This window comes from Stigmatopora argus, chromosome 13 (genome assembly GCF_051989625.1).
Source record: "Stigmatopora argus isolate UIUO_Sarg chromosome 13, RoL_Sarg_1.0, whole genome shotgun sequence".
NCBI lineage: Eukaryota > Metazoa > Chordata > Actinopteri > Syngnathiformes > Syngnathidae > Stigmatopora > Stigmatopora argus.
In genome coordinates, this window is record NC_135399.1 from 11,395,960 (window position 1) to 11,421,220 (window position 25,261).

The window sequence follows — 25,261 nt, forward strand, 5'->3', positions numbered from 1 at the left end:
TTTCATGTAAGAACGAGTTGGCAATCGGTCTTTAGTCTTTTAAATTTAATCGACCAAACCACAATTTATCCTTGTAACAAAGCTGCTCATTTCATGAAAGTTGACTCCATTTATGGTATATATTATCTTTTTTTCTATACTAAAATCCTGCAAGTTGTGCGCCTTTCAGGAATTTTATATAATGACATGCTCTCACTTGAGGTTATACAGGCAAAGGTTTAGGGAAACACTTCGCAATTAATGAACAAAGCGAGGCGTGCTTGGATGTGATTGTTTTATGACAATTTACAGTAAGAGCTTTTGCTGCCACACCTTCACACGCCTTTTCGAATCAACTATGCATGCACACTGTGACTCCTTGATCATATTTTGTAAATATAAAACCTGTCATACATAGACAAAAATCTCGGGGAATAACATTTGTGGTAGTTTTGCATCTGTAGTTTTTTTAGTAGACGTATGAAAAACAGATGTATTTTCCAAACAGATTCCTTTTTTTTAACGTAAGCTTTGCTTAGAAACACACACAAAAAACATTGACAAAGTAATGGTATCAATGCCCAGATGAATACATCTCACTTCAAGTACAATAGTTTGGATGGCGATACCATGGCTATTGACATTGAAATATTTTAGTCCACATGTTCCAAATATTAAACAACTTCACCTTATGAAATGAGGCCCAAAAAAAAATGCAACATTTTTTTTTTGCCTGCACGCAAGTGCATCTTTGAGAAAGAACCAAACATGTCCGACCTCATCTACTCGTGTATTTCTTGCTGCTATGTGACGCAGCCAGCTCACCTGGCTGTATTCCCAGATGTTTGTTTCCAGCAATTAGTCATTTGAACCCTAACAATGTGCGTCAACTTGACAAAAAACTGAATTCGTTCCACGACTAATCTGCAGTTTTTTGTCACGCAGGTTGCCGCGAGGCTTTTAAACCTCATTCCATGCACCTGCTTTACAGGAACCGTTTTATTTCTGCCGCAGGCTTTTCTCGCTTTCACAAATACCACATGGGGATTCACTGAGTAATGCTGCTAATAGAGGTCGGTCCTCACTGTGTGGAGTTTATGTGCTACCTGAGCCTGCGTGGGTTTTCACCGGGTACTCCGGTTTCTTCCCACTTCCCAAAACACATGCATGGTTGCTGGTTGAACACCCTAAATTGCCCCTAGCTATCAGTGTGAGCGATAAAAGTTGTGCGTCCCCTCGTGTCGTACGATTGGCTTGTCATAGGAGGTTAAAGTAGATTTAGATTTTAGATAACTGTACTTGACTTAAGTATTTATTTTTCTGATAACTTTTACTCCCTGGCAGTCGTATGTTTCTGTTTTGAAATCATTTGTTTATCAGTAAAACAAACTGCCCCATGTCATGAGTGGTGTAGGTTTTAGTTTTACGTTCCCATTAGTGTTTTTTTTAAGCAATATGGGCAAATAACATATCTGGATCATTTAACAGTGTCTGGATCATCCTCCCTTTGTGCACTCTGTTTGAGGTGCTGTCACAGCAATTCAAATGAGCATTTTGCTTGAACGAGACTGAAGAGTTAGGGTTTTTTTTTTGTCAGCCTCCACTCGTGGCAGATGATTAGAGCAAAATGCCTTCCCTTCTTGAGTGGAGATGGCCACAGCTCCAAATAGAATCCCCCCGTGATTGAAGGTCGCAATATTTTGAATTCTAATAGGTCTGCGAGATGAATTGCCTGAAATAGATTAGCGACACTTCCTGCTTCCTCCTCCTACTTCTACTTAGCTTTGCCCACCGCCATTGCTCGCACCCCCCCCCCCCCCCCCCCCCCCCCCTCCACTGTGAAAAGAACCACTGGGAACGACAGGGCCCGGTGATCATAGAATTATTGGATGGTGATTCTAAACCCCTCAAAGAGGAGTTGCTATGGAGATCTCGTTCCAAACTGTGAAATGATTCCGCTTTGAAAGGCCGGAGGGCTCTGAAAGGCGAACACATCATTGTTCAGGTGGCGGTTGGTTAGGAAATTGCTGGTGCCTGTGCAATCAGCGCCACTGTGGCAGTGAAGGACCTGAAAACGTTTGTTCTCTGATGTGGGAAAACACTTGTTGTGTGCACGAGAAGCTTTTTTTTTCCTTCCCACTCCAGCCGCTCTTGCTCGTGCTCTGCTTTAGCAAAACAAATGCAATGTCAAAGGTGAGTGGCTAAGTGATTCTGTTTATTTATAAGGTTCATTTTCAACAAATCACATTTTCTGACGTCTTGGTTCCTAGGTCAAGGAATGGAGAATTCTCATTGGATTTTTTTTTTTAATGGAGACTAAAACATTCTTCTGAAACCGTGTAAGAAAAGAAAATGTTTTATTATTGTATTTTTAGTCATGAAAAACTTCTTGGGATCCGCTTATTCTCACAAGGGTCGCAGGGGGAGCTGGAGCCTATCCCAGCGAACTAAATATTACACCAAAAAAATATGGTGAAAGAAAAACTAAACATAACAAAGATAGGAAATCGGGCAAAAAGCTCCCAAAACTTTTGTTAAACAATGAACACTTTCAAACAATATAAAAAAATTCAATACCAAAAACCCCAAAATGTGCACATTTGTAATAAAAAAAAAATTAAATACTTTTAAAAACCGTACACACTTTTTCCACTCCAACATGCACAAATGATACCCTATATTTGCCATAAAAGCTTATAAAATGGTAGTCTAATGATCCAATTATCACCACCGATAATTATGTTCAATCAAGGTCTTTGGGCGCTGAAGTCTGTCTTGAGTTGACCCTAAACCGGTCGCCCCACAGGCTCGGATATCGAGCACAACACCCCCAATCTTGGTGTTCCATTCATTGATTTCCCATACATGTTTTTATAAAGGCTAAATGAATGCATATTTGCTCACACTTTTTTCATTTTTAATGTTGAATAAGATGGTGTCAGTCTGTCATAATGCCTGTAGTAAGTTACAATTTGTTGTTTTTATGATAATTGGCATGTCCGTACGCAAAAGGAAGGACTCGTGAAGATGTCATCCCATCGCTGTCAGATTCCCGAATCCTATAAAAAGCCATTTGTGAATAACACTCACGTTGGCTCGTCGTGTTTGAATGCTGGCGGTGCTTCTCCTTGACAGCGCCATAAAATAGCTTTTACGGCTCTGAATACCAGCAGAATTGCGACGCTGGCTTTGCGTGAACAAGGCGGCGCGAGGAATGCGACTTCTTCAGATGTGCTCTCAGCCGCCTTGCATGTGAAAACACGCGCAGGAAGTTGGGGGCGAATGAATACTGTAATTTAACAGAATTATGTTGACCACGTATCCTCCCAGGTAGCGACATCACAAGGCGGCAGCTCAATCAGTATCAGTATTGATCTTTGACTTGACACAGATTGCAGACTTGTCTGTCTTTCAGTCAGAAGTGATGATAGCTAAAGCTTTTTGGGGGAGCGGTGGGGTGGTGTTTCTCAGTCAAAAGCTCAAACTGAAGGAGCAACTTTGGGCTCTCCTGAAATATCATTTTCCAACAGTCACACACATTATGCCGTCGTTCTCGTCCCGCACCCCCAGCTTGGAGTGCGTCTGTAAATCCAAAAATTGGGGGACTTTGTCAGGACCCCTAATCAGGCCATTCAAAGCCACTCCCTCTAATCAGTTTCTTCTACTTGGAAAAGCACCATAAGATGCCTTTGAGACTTTTCTTTAAACTTGGAAAATAAGGCGATTTCCAAGGAAATACTTGCTGGTTTTCTTTGATAGTGAAAGATGTGTGTATTAAGTGTATTGTTGGACAAATATTTGAGCATTTCTTTTTAGACACTGTCCATTATTTATTCATGATCAACATTTTAAATGTCAAATATTTTTCATTTTGTACTCTAAGAAGACCTTTTTAGGACTGTATTACGTGTTTTTGTTTTCCAATGTGTTAATCCAAGGGTTTCAAGTTTAATATTTTGCAGTAAGCTTTCCAACAATCTATCCCAGGGCTAATTGTAACGAGTGCCCCCTCAGATTTTCTATTTTTTTCTCTTTCACCTCACGCATTTGTTCCCCGGCTCTCAGCCGTGAATGGGGCGGCTGTAAAGTTAAAGTGAATGTTAAATTAGGCGGAGTTAATTGAAGGGAATTACTGCGGAATATGCGGCGGCCAGGGGAGAATGTCAGATGATGACTACACGGTGAGCGATCCGCTGCTCTTGCACTTCTAAAGCCTTTATGTTATTGAATTGTCTGCTTCTCATGTAACCCATTGTAACATAATATCGAAAAAAAAAAATCCAAAATTTTCCAGCACTTGCAAGGCCTTCATTTGCCATGTTGAAATCCTCCATCATAAATTCATGACTCATCCAAACACCTTTAAAAGCTGTTGTGCAAAAAAAATGTCATTTTCAATGCCGACTATCCACACTGTACATTGTGACAGCTGCTCGTACATATGCGTATTCTCGTAGCAAACAAAATGATTACGTTGCAGTATCTTTTCCAAGTTGGGCATGGAGACAATGGCAAATTTTCATTGCAATCAGCGCTAAACAGGGAGCTGGTAAATTGGAGCAGCAAAACAATAATTCCACTGATTAGCCCCCTTTCTGTGGAACCCAAGTGAACTGTTTATACTGTGGAGTACCTCAGCAAGAGTACACCAACCAAAACAGCCTGATTAAGCAAAGAGTAATTGAATAAGTTCATTTCAGCATGAGGACAGGCAAAGGATGACAGCTTGTGGGGAAACCTATGTTAAGTCCCCCCCCCCATCACATGAAGGGGTTCTTTACTGAATTTGTACCATTGGACTTTGCTGAGCCAACAACCCATTGTTCTATTCTGTGTAAAATAAACCAAAAAGTGCAAAAAAAATATTGTTGTTGGCCAGAAAACTATAGTCAAGTTTTAAAAATGATCTATTTGTTATTTGATGATCGGATAGTTGTTGAAAATGGCCGAGATTTACAAATCCTGTTGTTATTGTTTTGGAGGCAGGGCTTCAAAAAAAGCACGGCCACTTTAAAGTGTGTGAAAAAGACCCTGGACAACGCAATGTCAGTTACATGAAGTTTGCATGCAGGCATATTAGGTTTTTCCTGGTCTTTGATTGACAGATTACAGGTGAGAGGAGTGTGTTTTCGTCTGAGTGACTAGCTTGATTTTTTTAATCACTTTGAAGCCTCATTTTATAGATCTCGTTTGTTTTTGGGGGTGGATTCCTTCTCACAATTTGAAACGTGCCAGATTGAGACGACTTCAATCTTTACATGTGCTTTGTTACTTCTCGCCTCTGGAAGGTTGTTTATAGTGATTATGATTTATATAGTATGCATTATACTTGCTTTTGATTATTATTATTTATCTATATTTTTTAGTTTTTACTCCGTGAATAAGATTATGCCGCATTTGGCTATTGTGAGGTGATTTATATAAGTGTGTCATGATTGATTGACTAACTTTTCTTGACACGTCAAGTGAGTCATTTATATTCCAAGTGTGCATCAGTTCACTGGTATGTTCGCCGATGGTGTAACTAACAGATTTTTTTGACGAGAGACTCATAAAGGTGATGTTGTCGTCTGACAGGACCCCACCTCACCTGTCTTTCAACACTATTTTTACACAAGGCGTTAACAGATGCCACCGAATAGCCTCGGAACATACCAAACACGCGTCATTGAATAATTACTGCCACGTACTTTCTTGAGTGTGGCTTTTCCTCCGTGACACTCGTTGTTGTGGATTGATCTATAAAATGTTTAACAAGTGTGGTACTTTTGGTTTGCATGCCAGGCCTTCGCAATGATGTCAAACTCGAGGCCCGCCATGTGTTTTGTGTCCCTCAAAAGTAAATCATGTGCCGACATGTTTTTTTCTCTTTTTTTGGGGTATGAAATTTGAAGTTTTTGCTGATTTATTGATGTATTCAGGTAATCCTTTTTTCAAAAATGTAAATTATTTTAAGGGAAAATTTAATAGAAACTTTTCATTTAGCAATTAAAATATACAGATATTCCTGTTTTTAAAGAAAACATGTAAAAAATATATTTGAGAGTAGTCACTGATTCTCAGATCTTTGTATTCAAATAAATAATAAATAAATGATTACAATTAGAAGAAAAGAAATTCAAGAAAATTCAAAAGTCAAGTCATATTTTGTTATATCCCTAAATCATGAAAAAATTGTTATCGTTGATTCTAAACAGTACACATTGAATATTAAGGAATTTATAGATATTACGAAAAATATCTACAATTAAAAGACATGCCTGCAATGTGATTGGCTGGCAACCAATTCAGGTTGTTACTCCTAGTTGGCTGGGATAGGCTCCACCACCCCCTGCAAACCTGGTGAGGATAAGTGATATGAAAAATGAATGCATTCAATGTCAGATGAGATTGCCTGACATAAACGCCCCCAACAGGTAAGGAAAAACTTGAAAATAAAATTTAAAAAAACTTGGAAAATCACCCAAAACAACGGAAGGGCAATCTCTTATCCAGGATGGAACAGTGCACTTTGGTTTTTACAATCTATAATTCTCAATGGCCTATCAGGATAGGTAATCGTCCCCCCAAATTTTGGGTGGTGAACTAATGAAAAAGAACAAGCATCATTGATTGCGTTTTCACCAATTTCACTCCCTCCTGCTGCGACCAGGTAGAAGGTAAAAAAAAAAAAGAAGAAAAAAATCGATACTGATGTGCTGTTGTGTGTCTTCACGCTGCAGGTGCATTTGTCGATGAGGATATCATCCATGTTGAGGGGAGCGTGGACCCCGTGAGGGACACGGAGATCATCCAGCAGAAGCTGAGGCTGAAGGACAGAGGAGATGAGCTCCCCTATTATCGACAAGACGGAGGAGACGGCCATTAGAGGCGGTGGCGAGAAACTCCAACCAGAATGCGTGAGTCAGTCTCAGCGGGATTTTTTTTGCACCCCCTCCGATTGGCCCCCCCCTCACTCACTTCCAGCAGCGCAGCACAAATAATCACCCTCCCACACACATGGCACAAGGAGAAAAAGTGTGTTTTTCTTAATCTCCACGCAATAAATCCCCCCCTCCTCCCTCCCCCCTCGCCATTTTCCACCTTTCTGAGATTGAAAGTGATCAGGGGTCAGGAGTGTGCCGCTGTAGAAATCATTAATAGAGAGTTACTTATTCAGTGGCCGACCCCCGGGTCAACTCTGTGGCCTAATGAAAGTGTTTCCACACCGCTCTTTCTCATCTAAGCTAACACTCACATCACTTGAACATGCAGCCGTTAAAGGGAGGACAGCAGCATCACACTGAATTTGCTAACAATGAAGTGGAATCTTAAAAGAGCTCGGGAAAGTGACAAGGATTAGCTTTTAAATTTGACACGCAAAGGCCTTCCTTCATTTACTTTCCCTACCTCACAAATTTGAGTGATTGAAAAATTGAGGTTAAGTTTAAAAATGACTCGTAAAAGCAAAAACAAACAAAAAAACAGGAATTATGCTGCTTGCTCTTACGTATGCTTTTCGCTACATGGTTTGCTTGTACTTGCAGCAGACAATGAGGCGCTATAAAGCAGCCACGCGAGCACGAAGCCATTGCTCACTCATTGTCTGTCAAGTCAGACATCTGTTTTAATTCCTCAAATTCCTCCGTCTTCTCTCTATCACGCAGGTGTCAGACTCTATGCTCACGGCCTAGATTTGTCCGACCGCACCATCTATGGGTGCAGCAAGAGTAAATCGTGTGCGTCGACTTCATATTTCTTTGAAAATTTAATTAATATACAGTTTCTGTAGTATTACATTTCATTATGGAGGACTACAGAAGTCACAGAATATTTACTGCCCCTGCCCAGCACTTTTAAAAAGTTTAAATAGAATAAGAATATTTGCTTTCTCTCTTTCTTATGATTAAGAAAATCTCTAAACACAAACCAAAATTTTAAAAAATGTGTTTTTAATGTTCTTCTTTTTTCTTATAACTTATGATATCTCATTTAAAAAACAAACAAAAAAACCTAACTATTTGGACGTTAACCATTTTTTTAATGATTAGTAATCCCATTTCCAAATAGTTGTCATTTGCCTATGCATTAGCTATAAACATCATTTTACACTACAGATTAAAAACAAATAACAATTTTTTGGTCTCTTCTCGACACATCAATGGGTTAATGGCATTTCCGTTCATTTCAATAAGAAAAACGGATGACGTATACCATACGAGTCAAATAAACTACAATTATTTGCAAAGGAGAGCCTGCATAAAGCAAAATTTTAAGTAGGGGGATAAAATGTGAAAACACGCTGAATGGCGACTTTGAGCTGTGATTTGACTGTAAATGTCCCATGATGCATTTAAGGTGGGTTGGGGGGGGGGGTTGGCATTTCCCTGGGAGCAACGTGCCCCAGCCACTATAAGGCTCGGACCACTCATTACACTAACGAGAGGGGCTATTTCACCTGCTACAAAGCCCACCCCCACCACGGCCGCCGCCACCCCCCCTCGCCGCACCTCCCCGTCGCCCCCCTAACAGGAGCCATTCAGCCTAGGCAGGTGGCCGCTTTGCGCACATAATTGCTGACAATTTTTGGCAATGAATAAAAATGATCTACATTACTCGTCAAAGGTTGCGCGAGGCAAGTCGAATCTATGGAAGACCTCTTTAGATGGCAAGGAAGAATGGTGCTTATCAAAGGCTGCGCCAGGCTTTTAAGACGGGGGGGGTGGGGGGCTGCGATTGTGTCCCCGGCCGGCTGTGTGGGCCTCGCTCAGCTGCCACCAGTCGCATATTTGCATGTTTATGTCGCCATTAAATGCTCATTTGTGCCTCATCTTTGCGCTCAGTTCTGCTTACATTTAAGATAAATGGATTGAAGTTCTACGTAAGGAATAAAAAGGAGAATTTGAAATGTTGTCATATTACAGTAATAGTTGTGTGTATATAGGCCTCATATATTCTTGAAGATTATTTTTATTCAACAGAAGTATTACAAAAAGAAAAGTAATCAAAGAGGATGACACAAAGCCGTCACGTTATGTTTTGTTGCATAACTTTTTAAGGCAATCACTGTAATCAAACAATTTCTGTTGCAGCTATCAAAGCTATTTTTGCCCACTCTTGTGAGCAAACTGCTCCAGTTGGTTCAGGTTGGAAGTGAAAAGGACCTGTTTGTGCTCCTTCTGTAGATGTTCAATGGGGTTTAGATCAGGGCTCAGGGGGAAAAAAGCCACTTTAGAATAGTTCAATGCTTTGCTGTTAGCCATTTTGTAGGTGTTTTTTGTTCTTTGGGGTCATTGTCCTTTTTGAAGAACTATGACCGGCGATTGGGAGCAAGCTTACAGACAATTGGCCGGCGGCCAATTCAAGCCCTCCCTGCCTGCTGCCCATTGTTAGCTGGGAGAGGCTACAGGACCCCCGCAACTCATGTGAGGATAAGTGGCTTGGAAGATGAATTAGTGGATGGATTGATGAATAAAAGTAGTACTCGCATTTTATAATATTTGGTTGCAAATCCGGTGGACGGCTTGGGGGGTGGATTGTGCGTCTGCCTCACACTTCTAGGGTTGAGGGTTTGATCCCAGGTCGGTCCTCATTGTGAGGAGTTTGCATGTTGTTGCGTGGGTTTTCTCAGGGTACTCTGCTTTCCTCCCACATCCCACGTCCAGGGCAGGCTAGTTGAAAACTCTAAATTGCTCCTAGATGGGAGTGTGTTTGTGATGAATGGTTGCAAATTCTTTGTAGTACACTTTTCAAAAGTCTGATGACGGTATGACAATAGTGTAATAGTAGTAGTAATAATAATAATTATGACATTAGTATATGTCATTGCAATAGCTGATGTTATAACAGTGAATGCGTTGTCATTAAGATATAATGGAGAAAGTTACACTGAACATGCTTTATAATACAGTATATAAAACTTCTAAGATGACGCGTTTAGTCAATGCCAGTAGTAAAAATAAAATGTAATTTTAGTTGCCGTAAATATAAATAAATCCCTCATAGCAACCGTTTACTATTATTATCACAATTATTTCCTGGGCTTTCAACCAACACGCATCTGATTTGACTATACGCTGTTCTACCGGTTTTCTATAACGATCCTTGTGCTGTGTTTACAGTTGACATTTTTTTGAACGCCTCTCGTCCACGCGAATAGTCTGGCAAACAACAATAATGGCGGCGCAGCCCACCGACGGCGCTCGGCGGTGGCGGTCGTCCGCGTTTGACCCCCGCGAGACCCGCGTGCCTTTTATTAACACCTGCCTGTTAGGGGAGCGCGGCACGGCGGCCGCAAGCTGATGAGGGAGACCTGGAGCGGGTTCAAAGCGTGTCGGGCGCCGTTTGCTGTTTCCATTTCACACATGATTAATCTCTCTGTGAAGACTTGGGCCGGGCGGCGTGCGTGCGTGCGCGTGCGCCTTTTCCTGCGTAGCCTCTCCTGCTGGCTGCACTCTGGCTTGCCTGACTAAAAGGCCTTTAGAATTCCTGCGGAGAGAGATGTGCCCAGAGTGAATGCAGCTGGCTGGGGGTCAGCACGCCGAGCTTTTTGCTACCATTGTGTAATTGAGGCTCCGGCGAGGTTTTTTTCCCCTCGCTTCTTTCAAAGGGGAGTGTGATTGTGAAGTGCGCTAAGGGTTCGGGGAGGGAAAAGGGAGGCGAGGGGAGTGTTTCGGGGGTGGGGGAGTTTTTATATGAAGAGGCAGGTCAAGTTGACAGGAACAATAAGAACGTGCGCTGCTAATTTCGACGGGGCTGAATCAACAATAATAGGCTCGCTTTCTTTATTGCAACTTTTGGATCTGGCGCCCTCCCATTCTCCACCCTTTTCCGCCTCCGCATCCTGTCAAGAACTGGGCTTGACTCTGCTCTCAAGCACCATTTGTCAGACAAACAATGCTTCGGGCCATATGACAACCAGTGAAACACGACTTTAACGGATATTAGAATCAATTATATTTTGCCCAAAAAGCCGTCATTTACAGCAAAACGGTTGACACCTATTTTTTATTGATTTTGGGGGGGTTCACTGTACAATAATAAAACTTGCACGGAAGCATGCTTTATTTACACCAAAACAAAGCAGCGTCCGATTCGTTCCAAACTGTTTTTTTTTCTCGGGGGATTCTGTTCAAATTGAGTGATTCTGGGATAAAACACCCTAGAGGGAAATTTGTCAAAAATTCACCACTTCTGCTTGAGTGTGAGCATAGTTTGGCATCACGATGCCTCACTTTGGGGAAACTATTAGCACATAGCCTGCTGGGTTTATATTCTTTTTCATCTTCTTTAATGGCTTCTTGCTCATTCCCTCAACACCAAACAGGCCATAATTTGGGACATAAAGATCTTGATAATGCTCGAGAAAGAACTCATCTGCCAGAATTCGACCAAGAACGTTGCAAAGCTTAACTTTTTTTTGTGACACTCATGAAATCTGCTATTTCTTAATGCAAATCTTATTTTAAAAAACAACAACGTATAGTCTTATTGACTTCATCAAACTGGAGTTTTGTGTTTGGGGCTTTACAGTGTTCGCTTTTGAGATCGGGTTGTTGTTCGTAAGCTTTAGACTGGGTTTTCCAGTCCTTCGACAAGTTGGTACACGACCAAAAAATGGCATAACTTTATAGACGCAAAATGACACATCCTCTTATCTCTCTGCCAGTCGCACGCCACCCACGTTTTTAACATCTACAAATGTGAGCTTGAGACTGCGATCCGAACTCATGCCGTCGTTAGACACATGACATAAGCGTAATTCAAGTAAGCATCGCTTCATCTGTTGTTTTTGTTGCTTTGAAGGAACTTTTATGATGCACGGATCACTTTCTTTTTGTTCCAAAAATGAAATTTCCTCAAAAGAGTCACGGCCACTATTTTGGATGAGGTTGAGTGATGTCATTCCTGTAAATCTTTATTCAATTGTCCCACTTTAAATGGTCGTAACTTAACACTAGGCTCGTGTAAGATGATGCAGTACGCCAAGAACAACCAGTCCCGATTTGTTCGGATCATAACCACCAAGTACAGAAAGTCAAACCGGGCACAGACCTCCAGGAAATTTTAGCTTTATTGGGACCAGCACGCTAAATCTGGCTTGTAAATTTGATGCTTTGACTCTTAGTTTAGATCTTTCTGTGTGAAGTTGGAAAATTCTATCTTGGCTGGCAGGTTTAAAAAAAAAAGTGGAAATACTGTACATTGTGTCAACTCTTAGATGTCATTCAGGATTATCTCTCAAACCCAATTCAAATGCTCTCATGCAAACTAACACTGGCACTTAAATATTTTCAGGTCTCACATATTTTTTAACTGATTTTTGGAGGGCGGAATCCATCATTGAGCTTAGTTTCTCTCTGTCTTGTCAAACTATTGAAATTTTGTGTCCGTGTTTTTTGGAAGAAACAACGCATTTATTTGCCGATTTTCATAGAAATGTTAAAATAGTGACATATATATGAAAGAAACAGGCTTTCCTGCAACATAGTATTTAACAATACTATGTTTTTACAAAGAGTATATAGTTAGTGTGACTATGTTGTAAAACATACAAAATACTCGGGGAAACACAAACTTGACCTGATGGAGAAAAACTGAAACCAGTTTTGATTTCTGCACCCAGAAATGTATTTATAAACAGCTTTCCGATAAAAACATCTCTTTTTTTCAATTGAATTTTTCAAAGATTTAACGACCCCTCCCAACACTTACCTACAGTAGTAAAATAAAATCCCACTAGTGTCCTGACACTGACATCCCCGCTCCACCACATCCTGATCCTGCCTTGCAAACCCTAAACTGCCTACAAAACTTCATTAAGCATTTCATCTGGCATATGGTCCCCATTTTCCGACGGCATTTTCTCAATTCCATAAGATATCAAAGCAAGTGGAGGCCTTAAATATCAAAACGGCAAATATAAGTATGTTCAAAGCAAAAAGTCATTAATACCATCTGGCGATGCACAGTAAATCACAAGGAGGGGGAACTTTTTCCTCAGTACTACTACAGAGAAGTTGTTTTCACTCCACATATTTGGCTTTGTTGCCACAAGTTGCTCACAATTGTAACATTAGGCATGGTTAACAAGCACAATTTCGTAACCCCGGAAATCCCCTCTCTTTATAAGGACCGCGTCTAAATATGCTAAATACCGGAAATGTTTGCTTATTTAAATGCTGCAATACCATATTTGTGATTTGCAAGTAATGCATTATGTGCAGGGAGTTAGGCTTGGATTTTTTATTGTTGCCATCTTCTGATTTGACGTTATTTGACGTTTCATTGAGTTTTCCATAAAAGATTGAAAAAGCAAGTGAAATTGTTTGACTTAAAATATCAATTTCAACCCACTTTTCTTTGACAGTGTACAGTAATCCCTCGAATATCGCAGTTAATTTAGACCAAACATGGCCGCGATAATTGAAAAATTGCAACGTAGGGTCAACCTTATTATAACTACCTTTTTTTTCCTTCAGTTCTGAGTCTTAGTAGCAAGTGGAAGACAGGGAAGTGGCATCCATTTGCAAGTTACAGCATGGATTTTCACATTTAGTAAAACATAATAATAGCAGAAAAAAATTGCGAAGAAGTGAGTTCGCGATAAGTGAAGTCGCGATAATCAGGGGAAGACTGTAAACCTTTAACTTCATCACTCCAGATTTCCAAAAAATTGTAGTATCTTCCATTCCTCTTACTGGGCCATTAAAGTTACTAATATATATGATTATCCCACTGTCCACATTTGGAAAATAAGTGAATGAATATAGAGTATATAAATATATTCATTTTGACTTGCATTATGATGGTCGGAACACGTGAAAATGAGACTTTTCAGTGTAGTATACCGACTTTATGCAACTCTAAACCTTACAGGTGTTGTGTATCCGCTGTAATTTTCCAAGCCTTGTATTGTCTTCACGCTCTCAACAGTAATTAAATCCTCTTGACAATCCCTTACAAAAATGTTAACAAGGAAAAGGCGTGTCCAATTTGTCATTTCATTCAGGCACTTTATGGACTTTAAGTCTTAATATTGAGTGTTCGGTTTAAGATTTCAGCCCTCTATTTTGCGATCTCAACAATGACAAGTCTTCTCTTCTTGCTATCGTAATCATATAGACTGTTTAAACTTTTAACAATATACTAGTTATACAGTTCACAGGCACAGGCAAACTTTAAATGTAGTTTTCCAATTGCATTGTTGCGTCTGTATATCGCATGGCTAGTCATTCACCTCTGATTGTCTGTTAAAAAGTTCCTATCACGAAATCCTGGCACGAATGCGTGACTATCAGATGAAGGATGAGGAAAAGAAGTCGTAAATCAAATGATTCACACTTTGTGCAGAGGCTAGTTTCCTCGACGAGAAGACGTTTGCGTGGGTGTGTGCGTTTTTTTTTCCCTACCCTAAAAGAGGGATGCAATAAATCAGTGTTTTAAACAGGCAAAGAGTAGAGTAGCGCTGCAGTGTCTCCAGGGCGCCACCATGAACAATGTTGACATCAAAGTGTTGATGGTTGACAAGTGATGAGTCACTTCCATGGTCCAGAGAGGAGCTCACACCTGTATGGAGATGATTACAGGTAGATCTGGTGGGCTCTAATTGTACAATAAACGTTTGCTCTCGGGCCTAATGGCAGCCGCTCTGCCGCCAAGACGCCAGACTACCATTTGCCTGTCGCCGAGCTTCCGTGCGTGTATTTTTTGGGGGGGGGTTGTTTTTTGTTTTTTTGCAGCACTGCAGTTGAGATGATGATACGGTTAGAGACTATTCAAAGCAAACAGCTAGACAAATTGCAATCAAAGCTTTAACGTGGAAAAAAAGGTGTTTCACACAAGCAGGGCAATTTTTTTCTGGGTCTCCAAGGACCATCATTCAAGACAATTTCACCAATTTGTTGAATGGCACTTTTTCAGGAAATGTTCAAATGGAAGGTGTTTGCTTTAATTCATTCATTTCCACTAACTCGAGAGGTTGTCAATATGTTACGAACAGCTTTGACAAAAGTAAAAGAGAAAGAACTAGTAGAGAACTTTGCTGAATAGGGTTGAAGTCAGGGTTGTGTCACATGAAACTCATCTATTATTTATTTCCCTTGCTTTGCATCCAAGAAAACAAAAACAAATGGTATTTTTTCCCTCTTTTTTTAAGGTCTCGATCTCCAAAAACCTTTGAATTTAACTGTAGAGACAGGCCACAGTCTTAGAGGGAGGGTCTCTCCAGAGGACTGCACTGGAACTCAATCTCGACCAAAGCTCGATTGGATGGTTTCTTCAGAAAATGATGAAGCTTTACCCATATAGACAGACCCCTGGTTGTTGAGCTTCAATCTTTAACTTGAACATTTTGACCGACTTAGCTTTGTTCTGAGCGATTCATTAGCAACCACCGACTAGTGTACCTTCCTTCCACATTTTTTTCCAAATGTTGTTTGGACGACGGCATTTACCAATGTCAACACCTATCTGCGCCAAGGGCAGATTTAAGAGCTCTAGATTCTCCCCCCCCAAAAAAATCCAATCTCCATTTTTAAACAAGGTTACCCTGCACGGAGTTCAGAAGCCGCGTAGCATGCTGCCCTTGTTTAGAAAAGAATGCTCTCCGCATTAGCTTGAGAAAAGCATCATTAATGGAAGGATCAGACGAGGAGCAGGACCAGCTTTTATCCCCAGGTTCTCTGCTGGAGACAGTACATCATTTAGCGCAGAGAGGGGGCACATGGCTCCAATCCTATGCAGCGCGTGTGTATGAGAACGCATCCATGTGCATGTTTGAAGTCTGTCTCAGAGGCGACTCCACGCTCATTTGGGTGCAGGCGTAATTGCGGTGCGGAGATCAAAGACGCGCCGGCCTAGTGATGTTCCCGAGGAGACTTTAGCACACGGGCCTCTCCTCCATGCAACGGGGGCCCGCCCGCTGCTCGCCGACCCCCCTCTCCCCTCCGGCCCTGCGCTGCCCCTGCACATCCCTTCTCGTAAAAAATGATTAAGGCACCATTTGTCATGTGTTTATGACTGAGAGGCATTGCGTGGTAGGGAATGGCATCTACAAGAGTCTATCGAGAGGCTTTCTTCTCTTTCCTCGTCAGACATTTCCTATCGTGGAGTCTGTTTTCGAGAGAGACTCATTAAAATCTAATTGATTGCTGCCGCGCCGGCGTGTTTTTGCTCGTCCGTTAAGATGAGATTTATAGAATGATTGCAACAAAAAATAAGTGGCTTGAAAATGGCTGCTTTGGTGCAGTGGAAGCTGTGGATTTTTTGGGGGGACATCTTTAGTTGCTGTCTGTTTGTGGTGACAAAGTAGAGGGAAGAAAGACGACGTGCAGTGATCGGCATATTTTTTGCACTTATTTTTCTTGGTTCAAACTATGGGCATTCAGGTAAAATTGGCGCCTTTTAAGTAGACGAGTTGACCTTTAACTAAACTCGAGAGTGACTCGTCAGTAAATGGGTCTGCAGTTGAGCTTCCCCTCAAGGCTTTAGTGTCAATGGCGGGTTGGAGGCAATAGTAGTGAGGGCTGTTGGATGTACTGATGTACTGTACAGTATGTTTATGTGCTTTATGGATGGATGGATTTATGATTTGCCTTACAATGGGTCCTGTCATTGTATATAAAACATGCCTATGTTGAACATTGTTGGCGTCCCAATCTGTGTTGAATTAGCGCCTTTCATCCTGCTTGATTTGTTTTCCTTCCTCTCTATAGTTTGGAATAACAAATTACCTAAAGTAACTCTGCTGGAAATAAACACACAAAGCCGACAACATTAGGTACACCTGCATTGTATCATAAGAATATTATAAATTCAACAACAAAAAAGCAGCCGTGCCAAAGATAACAGTAATGCGACACTGGTGTTGTCGATGTTTACTAAAGTGCTTAACATTTGTTTTTCTCGTTGCTTACACTTTGAAGATGCTTGGAAAAAATACATTAGTGATATATCTCGGCATCCTGCTGTTCTGTTATTCTGTTCCACACCACAAATTTGACAACTGTATTATAATTTAAAAGAAAAATAACTTTGTCCATATGTGTGTATATATATGTATGTGTGTATATATATATGTATGTATATATATATATATATATATATATATATATATATATATATATATATATGTATGTGTATATATATGTATATATATATATGTGTGTATATATGTATATGTATATGTACGCATATGTATGTATATGTACGCATATGTATGTATATGTACGCATGTATGTATATGTACACATGTATGTATATGTACACATGTATATGTACATACACATATATGTATGTGTACACATGTGTGTGTATATATGTGTATATATATATGTGTATATATATATATATATATATATATGTATGTATATATGTATATATATATATGTATATGTATGTATGTATGTATGTGTGTATATAAAACCAAATCTATAAACACGAGGACATAAACCAAACATTAAAATAATTACAATCATTAGTTCTGTCAAAATTGACCTTTGCAGTTCATAATTTATTATAGAGTTACAACAGGGATATCTTTGGCCCAAACGAGTATCTGTGGATGGAAAATAGACAGTGACAGTGTAGAGAAAAGGAATCTTGTACTCTACTTGCCCTGTAGATGGAGCTTTTACAATTAATTTGAAGGCGGTTGAAAAGCATGTCATATTTACAACATGTCAGAAGACCATCAAGGATGGACTTCCGATCTCGTGCATTCTTTTTGTGCCATAACTACTGACGTAACACTTTCCCAAGCTAATATGCGTACCCTGCAGCACTGAGTCACTCCAAATGGACTCCCTTTTAGCAAGTTGTTAGAACACAAGACAAGAGGCAGTTAAACCAAACCAGATGGCCCTAATAAAGTCCTCACAGTCCAGTCGGGACACTCATTGACTGCTCCTCGTTGGCATAATCAAATGACACAGTGGACATTTGATGTAGTTATCGTTTGGTGTCCCGTTGGTTGATTTTTGGTGACATCTCTGGGGCTAATGAGATGGCAGATTAACAGCGTATACTATGATGATCTGACATGGAGTCTGTTTGCTCTTCGCTAAAAGCGCTCATTACTGCCTGGGACTGTGTCCGTGGTTGGTCATGCATCAAGACGCATTTGTTGTACACTCTCATTTCATAGAAAAATATACGTGATTGCTCTATGACACTTTAGGGGAGATATACGGCTATGGATTTGGCTGTTCTTTTCATGTGTTATTGTGCCTTGTGTGTTAAAGTAGCAGTGGTAGGTTCATAATTATTGTAACCATGCTCATTTTCATAAGGCCATCTATGGTGTTTTCCATTATATGTAAACATTAAGTGAGTATACTTTTGTCAACCGAAATTATATGGTTGGGTTTAGCATGATAGAGTTTAATGATTACTTCTATTTAGTTTTTATGAGTCATTTTTAAACTTAACCTCAAATGAGAGTGACACATAAACAGCTTGAAACAAGTATACTTTGAGAATGTGGGGATCAAGAAATACTTTTTTTTAATTATTAACAAGCGTTAGATTTATGTTAAGGCGTAGTTTCAAAGACAAATATTTTCAAGAATTAAAATGGCGTGATTTCCTTCTGTATCGTTGATTTTAATTGTCTGCTTTTGGGACATATTTTATCGCCTCTGTAAACTCACATGCCGGACAACTTAACGCCTAAAAAAAAAAGACAAATAAGTTTTGTTTTGCCAAATCACTCGTTATTGCTTGACTGTTCTAAACAGAATGAGCAAAATAAATAACGAAAGAAAGAAAGAAAAGAAATGACGCAAGCTGGGGAGAGCATGATTGGCTGATGTTATGTATGTCCTTGATTACTTTCCCCTTGCTTTTATTCTAATAAGTGGCATTCTTTGTACTCTCTGGGACAGCTAGACAGTCTGACACACGATGGGAATAAATATTGCATGTGGTAGACATTAAGCTGTCATCTTGGGAGTGGGGGGGGATGAGATGGAGAAATCTGTGTGGTGTTTCTCGGCGCAACACACTTTGCCTGCTCTTGTCACAATTGTCACATACTGAAGCCCCCCTCCCTGTTCCCCCCCGCTCCATCCCAGGCCCTTTATTTTGTCTCGCCCAGTCAACTGCTGTGAATGACAGCACGGTTACCCCAAATGGAGAAAGATTTTTGGGTGAGGTGGAACAGTCCACTGAAATAGTTTGAATTGCAGATTAGTTCCTTTTTTTTATTTTTATCCTGATCGCGTCACAAAGGAATCCCTGGGCCAAATGAAAAAGAAAAAGAAAAATGATAGTTTTGTGCCAATTCTCATTTTACTTGGCATTTTCAGCAGGTTTTGTGGGGCAGTCAAAATAAAAAGTTCACAGATATTAAAAGTGAGTCATTTTGAGGGTGCATTACAGCTAAAAAACTAAAATGTTTTTACTTAACTGCGATTGGCTGACAACCAATTTTTGGTTGGCATAAAGTCCTGCAACCCTTGTGAGGATAATCAAAATGGAAAACCGAATGAATTATTGTTTTAATGAGAACAGGTTCTTATCTTTAATTTGAAAGTTATAACAAAGGGAAATTTGGACAGGAATTGGCACAGAAAAACACAAAAACCTCTTTCAGAAAAATTCAAATATAAAAATAGATGTCCAGATCCAAAAATGTGTTGAAAGTTTCCCTAACATTTTTTTATGCATTTGTTAACAAGTTCAACTAAGACTTTTCCATATGAGATCAAAAAGTGCCTTATTCACTTCAGGAGAAATCTTTTTTGAGATAACCAATTTGCGTCTGGTTACCAGGGTAACTAAACCATGAGACCTCCAACAACATGCTCATATTTAGTTTTGAAGAAAAGTTAAAAGATTGTATTGCGCATTGTCGTTCTCAATGTTCCTGGTGCAGTGCCTCTTAAATGTTTCTCCCTATTTTGATATCAAAGCTCTAAAAGTTATTTCAAGACATGAAAGAAACTAGTCGCTTGCCCACCTTCAAGGTTTTTCTTTAGTTTTTTGGCAGGCTGTGATTTTAGATGGTACTCCTAATTAAAGCTGCTCTCATTGTGCGTGCATCAAGATGCATTTCCTCCACAGCACACTGGCTTTGTAGACGAAAAAGCAGTGGACAATGTTGGCACTAATGTGCCCGAGCGTGTCAGATCTCCATCAGAGATAGTGGCGAATGATGCATTTCCATCTTGTTTGGCCACGGGGAGCGCCGAGCGTCTGCACGCTCGTCGTTCAGGAGCTCACCACCGGTAGGATGAAACACTTCCCACAGGGCCCCCTTCCTCCGCGACTTCCTGGCCTCAACAGCCTGCTGTGAGCTCACACCTCTTCTTTTGGTGTCTCTGAGCAGAGAAGGCAAAGAGGAGAGGTCGGGAGGGTTGTCGCGGCAACATTTTACCCCTGTAAAAATGCTTGGCCTGAAAGTTTTTAGGCTCAGGCTTTAGTTTCGGTGTAAAACGGCATGAAACACAGTTTTGGGGCAGTAGCACCTAAACTGACTTGTGTTTTCAAACCCGAGCGTGTGTTTGTGGATTTACAGTCCATGCTCATCCAGCTATACCAGAGTAATTAATTGCAGATTTATTGTTTCATGTAATTCCCGAGTTAGACAGGCAGTCAGTCGTAGTTCACTTGGACCTTGTTCACTTATTAGCTGCAGTGATAAGATGCCCAATCCATTTTGCCTGGGACGGGCTACCAGTCTATCTAATGACAAACTAATGGTGTATTCCCACCTGAAAGTCCATAATTCACTTTCTCTGGTCTGGAAAAAAAAACATCAGGCACAATCCTTTCTCCATCTTATATGTATAGATGCATTTTTATGTATATTTTTCAGCATCATTTTTATCTTTGCGTCAACTCAAAAATAAAGTAAAGACACTCTCACTCCACGTAGAAGCCTGACTAATACTAGCCGACGTACTGCTAAGCACACACTATGATAACCAAACATTTTCAATAAATGCCTCTGGCTACGGAAGCTTATTAGTACAAAAATGACCCCCGACTGGAAGCTATAATGGCCAATGTCACTGAAAGAGTTCTCAAGCCCTCGTTTCTGACCCACCTTTAACAAGCTAAGTGACATAAGCTGGTCTATTAAAAGCAGCCTTTCTGAACATCTTGTCAGGCCCGGGTCATTGTCTCAGCTAGCTGCCCTTGTATTCTAGAACCTCCTATTGTTTTCTCCTCCTGAACCATTTAAGCAGATCAAAGCTTTGACAAAGCCACGGGGAAGCCCGAGGCATGTGGAAACAGGAATTATGTTACCCCCCTCCAGGTTTTCGCATATAAAGACAAATAGAGCAGCCCTGAGGGGTCGTGAGGGGGGCCGGGGGGTCCTTCTGTGGGCATCTGTGTACTCACACCCCGTTTGTGTGTGACGTTTATCGAATTTGCCAACTTGATGTGATTTAGAGAAGGAAAAAAAGCACATGATAAGAATTTGACATGCGCACTGTTTTCTCATTACCATCACGTGATCTAAAAGCAGCATGAAGTCATCAAAATTTGAAGAGGATTAAAAGCCGAGGAAACTTTGTTGGAAATGGCACCAACAGCCTGTCCGCCAAGCATTGTTTGAGCTCACATGCTGGTGAATGATTAGCAGAAATAATGTCCCTGTCACCCTTAATCACATTAAAACGTGGTTAACATTTAATTTTTCCCCCCACTTGATATGCAAGAATTTCCACTTGATTTGCAACAGAGGCCATTGGAATTCCATTATAAAAAGAATAAAGATTTCAGGCTTCATTTGTTCAGAGGGGGATAGCAAGGCCAGAAAGTGCTGAATCCTTCTATTAACCCTCAGATGATACTCAATGCAAAGATATGATGGCAATCTGAAAAGACATTGCGCAGCCGCACGTCTATTTTCTTCTGCAACTCAACACCTGGGAGAATTATTTTACTTGAAATGAAATACTAGTTGTGTTATATAATGCACTTGAGACTGTATAGCCTTTCTTCATATATTGCAAAATGTACAATGAATGAAAATACTAATCCAACTGCTATGCAGTACTTCTAAAATTAATTTCAACTGCAAATTGTCATTATTAGACATTGTGTGCATTGCACAAATACAGTTAAATTCCTAAACCAAATGATCTAGCTCAAAAAACATTTCTTATAACAATTTCTACAAGTTGGGTGTAAAAAAAATACTCATTGTATCTTTCAGCAAAGCTTATAGTATTTTCCGCACTATAAGCTGAACCTCTAATGAATTGCCCATCTTAAAACTTGTTTTCTATACAAGGCGCAATGGCTTATTAGATGCAGTAGTAGTAGTGGTTGTAGTAGTAGTAGAGATTATGTTATGCATCCACAAGATGGAACTGTAGTAGAAGTAGTAGTAATATTGGTTAGGAGTTCTGTTATACATCAACTGAACGGAGCTGTGCTAAAGGGTATTTCATACAATGATTAACCAATATTTAGCCATATGATTATAAGGCACACAGTTGGGTTTTGAGAAAATTGAAGTCCTTTTAGCTGTGCTTTGTAGTGCAGAAAATTTAAAAATGTTGCAACTGGGTTTAAACTGGTCATTATGATATTGATATATTTTGAAAGTTGTGCATTGAAATAGCAAACACCAATACATAATAGTTCAAATAAACATAACAGAGGACCCTTCAAGTGACAAGGTACAATTCTCAATTAAAAAAAACAGCTATAATTAAGTGTTTCGTCCACCTTCACTATTACTTAAAACGAAAATCGAGTCACAGAAACGCATACTTTGCGTTTATCAACACTTCCCAGTTATGCGCTACACTTTTACAGTATACGCGCAGTAATAATTGGAAAGGGCATCAATACAAATGACCAAATGGAGCAAATCAGATGGCAGAGGAGTCGACAGACGCGGTTTTGGGAGTTGTGTTGACGGAGCATGACGGCATCTAATTGACAGTGCTTTGTCTGCGCACTTGAGGGAAGGGGGTGTTTCATGTTCCTGCAAGGTGTTTGCCTGCACCCGTGTCACTCAGCGCAAGGACCCAGAAGAACCCCCGTGCTCATTTACGGCTCACTTTAGCCGTCTGGGCTCGGCATTATTAAAATCATTTCTCGGCCCGCCACCGAGAGCCCCTTCGTTACGTGGCCAACTTGGCTGGGCTCTGTCAGGTCTTCTCCAATTACAATTTCAGGTACAATAGTCTATTCAAAGGATCACAGCCCTTGACTAGTGTGGGGAGAGAGAGTGATTTGTGAATCATTATTCAAGCCACCCGTCGAGAACGCCATTCCTGCCGAATGTAAATTATGCGCCAACCGCAAAAGTGACAAACTGCATCCGCTATTATCTCCGGTCGAATTCTCTACCGTCTTGGCCCAGCGGCCATTGTCCCCTTTTTATTTTCTCCTGCTTTTAATAGCTCGGGCATTGGTAGCACATGCGTAAAGGCCTCGACATTAACTTGCCGCGTAAAAAGAAAAAGGATCTCTGACTTGAATAAAAGCGTGTCTTCCCAAATGCCACATCCACGCACTCAGCATGTTTGGCAAAGCATGGCGCTAAAGCAAACGTCCCGCGTAATTTGGATTCCTAATCATCGTCGGAGCCGACACCACGCTGTTATCGGACCGGCCGTGCTATTGAAGTGCGCCGTTTCTCTCGCCCTCTTTGATTCTCAGCCTCTTTAAACAGGAAACTAGGATTACACATAATGACAGGGACACTTTTCCAATCAATCCTGCCTCAGACCTGTGTCAGGCCGCTGTGTGAAAATGGATTTGTGAGCCGCACTTCTTTCAGAAGCGTCCAATCCCGGCCCCAGAGCTAGTGGGGCTAATCTCATAATTACCCTAACTCCCCTCACCCACTATCCTTATATTGTTCGGTCTGAGAGTTACCATTAATGCCATCATTGCGGCACTGTGTCAGGTGTCCTGCTGAACCAAAAGACAAAGAATCGAAGCACAAAGACATTTAGGACAGGTGACAAATGAATGAGTGTGGGGACAAAGCAGATGTTTAAATACACAACTGAGGGTCATGTGATTGGCTTGATGGGGTGAGCTACTTACTGGCTGAAGTCACTACGTTTGAATGAAGCGAAGCGCCTTTGGACACTTTGCGACAATCGCGTACGAGAGCAAAATAACACAAAAACAATCGTGCCCAAACCGACGAAAGTGAGTAAACTCCACTTAAAATTGTCCAAATTAGGGTCTACGTAAAACCGACATGGTGGCATGGTGTATATTTCATTGAAGGTTATTTTCCGAATATACTCCCACCTCAGAAACTTTCATCTTGCAGTTCCGCAAAAATAGTCGCTTGAAGGTCTTCAGTGTTGTAGTGGCCACTGCCTCTGAAAGGGTTCATTATACTGCAAGATCCTTTCCTATATATACATCTGATAAATGCTATCTCACTTTTAGCTGATTAAGACTCTCCATCCACCACTGTATATGAACACAGCTTTATTTCATTTTACTGTGAAGGGACATCATCAAATTCTCTCACCAGTCTTCATTTTTGGCTCTAATGATACGCTCCCATGTCCGATAGTCTCCGTGCTAATCGTGATGTCTAATCATTTCTTTCTGTGTTTGTTTCATTTTTTTTTACCAGGCTGGCGACAATGAAGGAGTGGGTGGACGTTGACAAGCTTTTGGTCGTCGGTCATCCCCTCCAGCGTTTGCTCGGAGAGCGCCCCGCACGACAAAAGTCGAGAGGAGGTGAGTAAGTTCTGTACAGAGACAGACGTTCATTTGTATTCAGTGTTGGCCCATTTTACTATCAAGCGAGTCCTCCGTGCACTCTTTTAATTGCGTGTGCTGATAGAATAATAAATGGAGGAGTAATTACCATTATAAAGCAAAGGATCCCTCTTCTTACTGAACAATTCCGTCAAAGGATTTTCCTCTAAATTAAGTTTTTAACTGTCATCTGTCATCAGTCGGTATAATTATAACTCAGGCCTTTTTTTGCTTTATTGTTCTCGCGTAAAACCCTCGACGGAGAGAAAAATTATGACAGCGCCGTTTCGGAAGGAGGCATCGCCTCCAATTCTTAGGAACGCTAAATGAGACTCGGAGCTGCTAATTAATCAGAGAAACCACCGGAGAGTCGAACGTCTCGCGCGAAACAAAGTGACCCATCATATTCTTTTAATGGCTTTCTATTAGAACGAATGGGGCCTCGCCGCCGCCGCCGCGTGTCGCCATCAGAGCCAATAAAGAATACGCAAACAGCTGATTGTGACTTAAAATGTGTCTCTTCCAGCAAGCCCGGCCGGGCAAGATCGCGAGGGCGGTCGACATCTCTGCCGCCGGACCCGACGATGTCCGCGCATGGGCTTCG

At 40.8% G+C, this 25,261-nt stretch overlaps 1 protein-coding gene across 2 annotated transcripts in view; it reads left to right on the forward strand.

The window, feature by feature from the left end:
• The window catches only part of LOC144087083 (uncharacterized), a 33,545-nt gene extending 8,284 nt beyond the window's left edge, over positions 1-25,261 (forward strand). Inside the window, exons 3-5 of one of the 2 annotated variants that reach the window (XR_013304639.1) lie at positions 6,702-6,878; positions 24,530-24,636; positions 25,184-25,261. Coding sequence is in view for 1 of the 2 variants with exons in the window: in XM_077617379.1 (XP_077473505.1) it covers positions 6,702-6,847 (146 nt within the window). In the remaining variant the exon portion in view is untranslated. Of the gene's footprint in view, positions 1-6,701; positions 6,879-15,115; positions 15,626-24,529; positions 24,637-25,183 lie in introns of those variants that run through there. The other variant, XM_077617379.1, reaches the window with a different exon arrangement.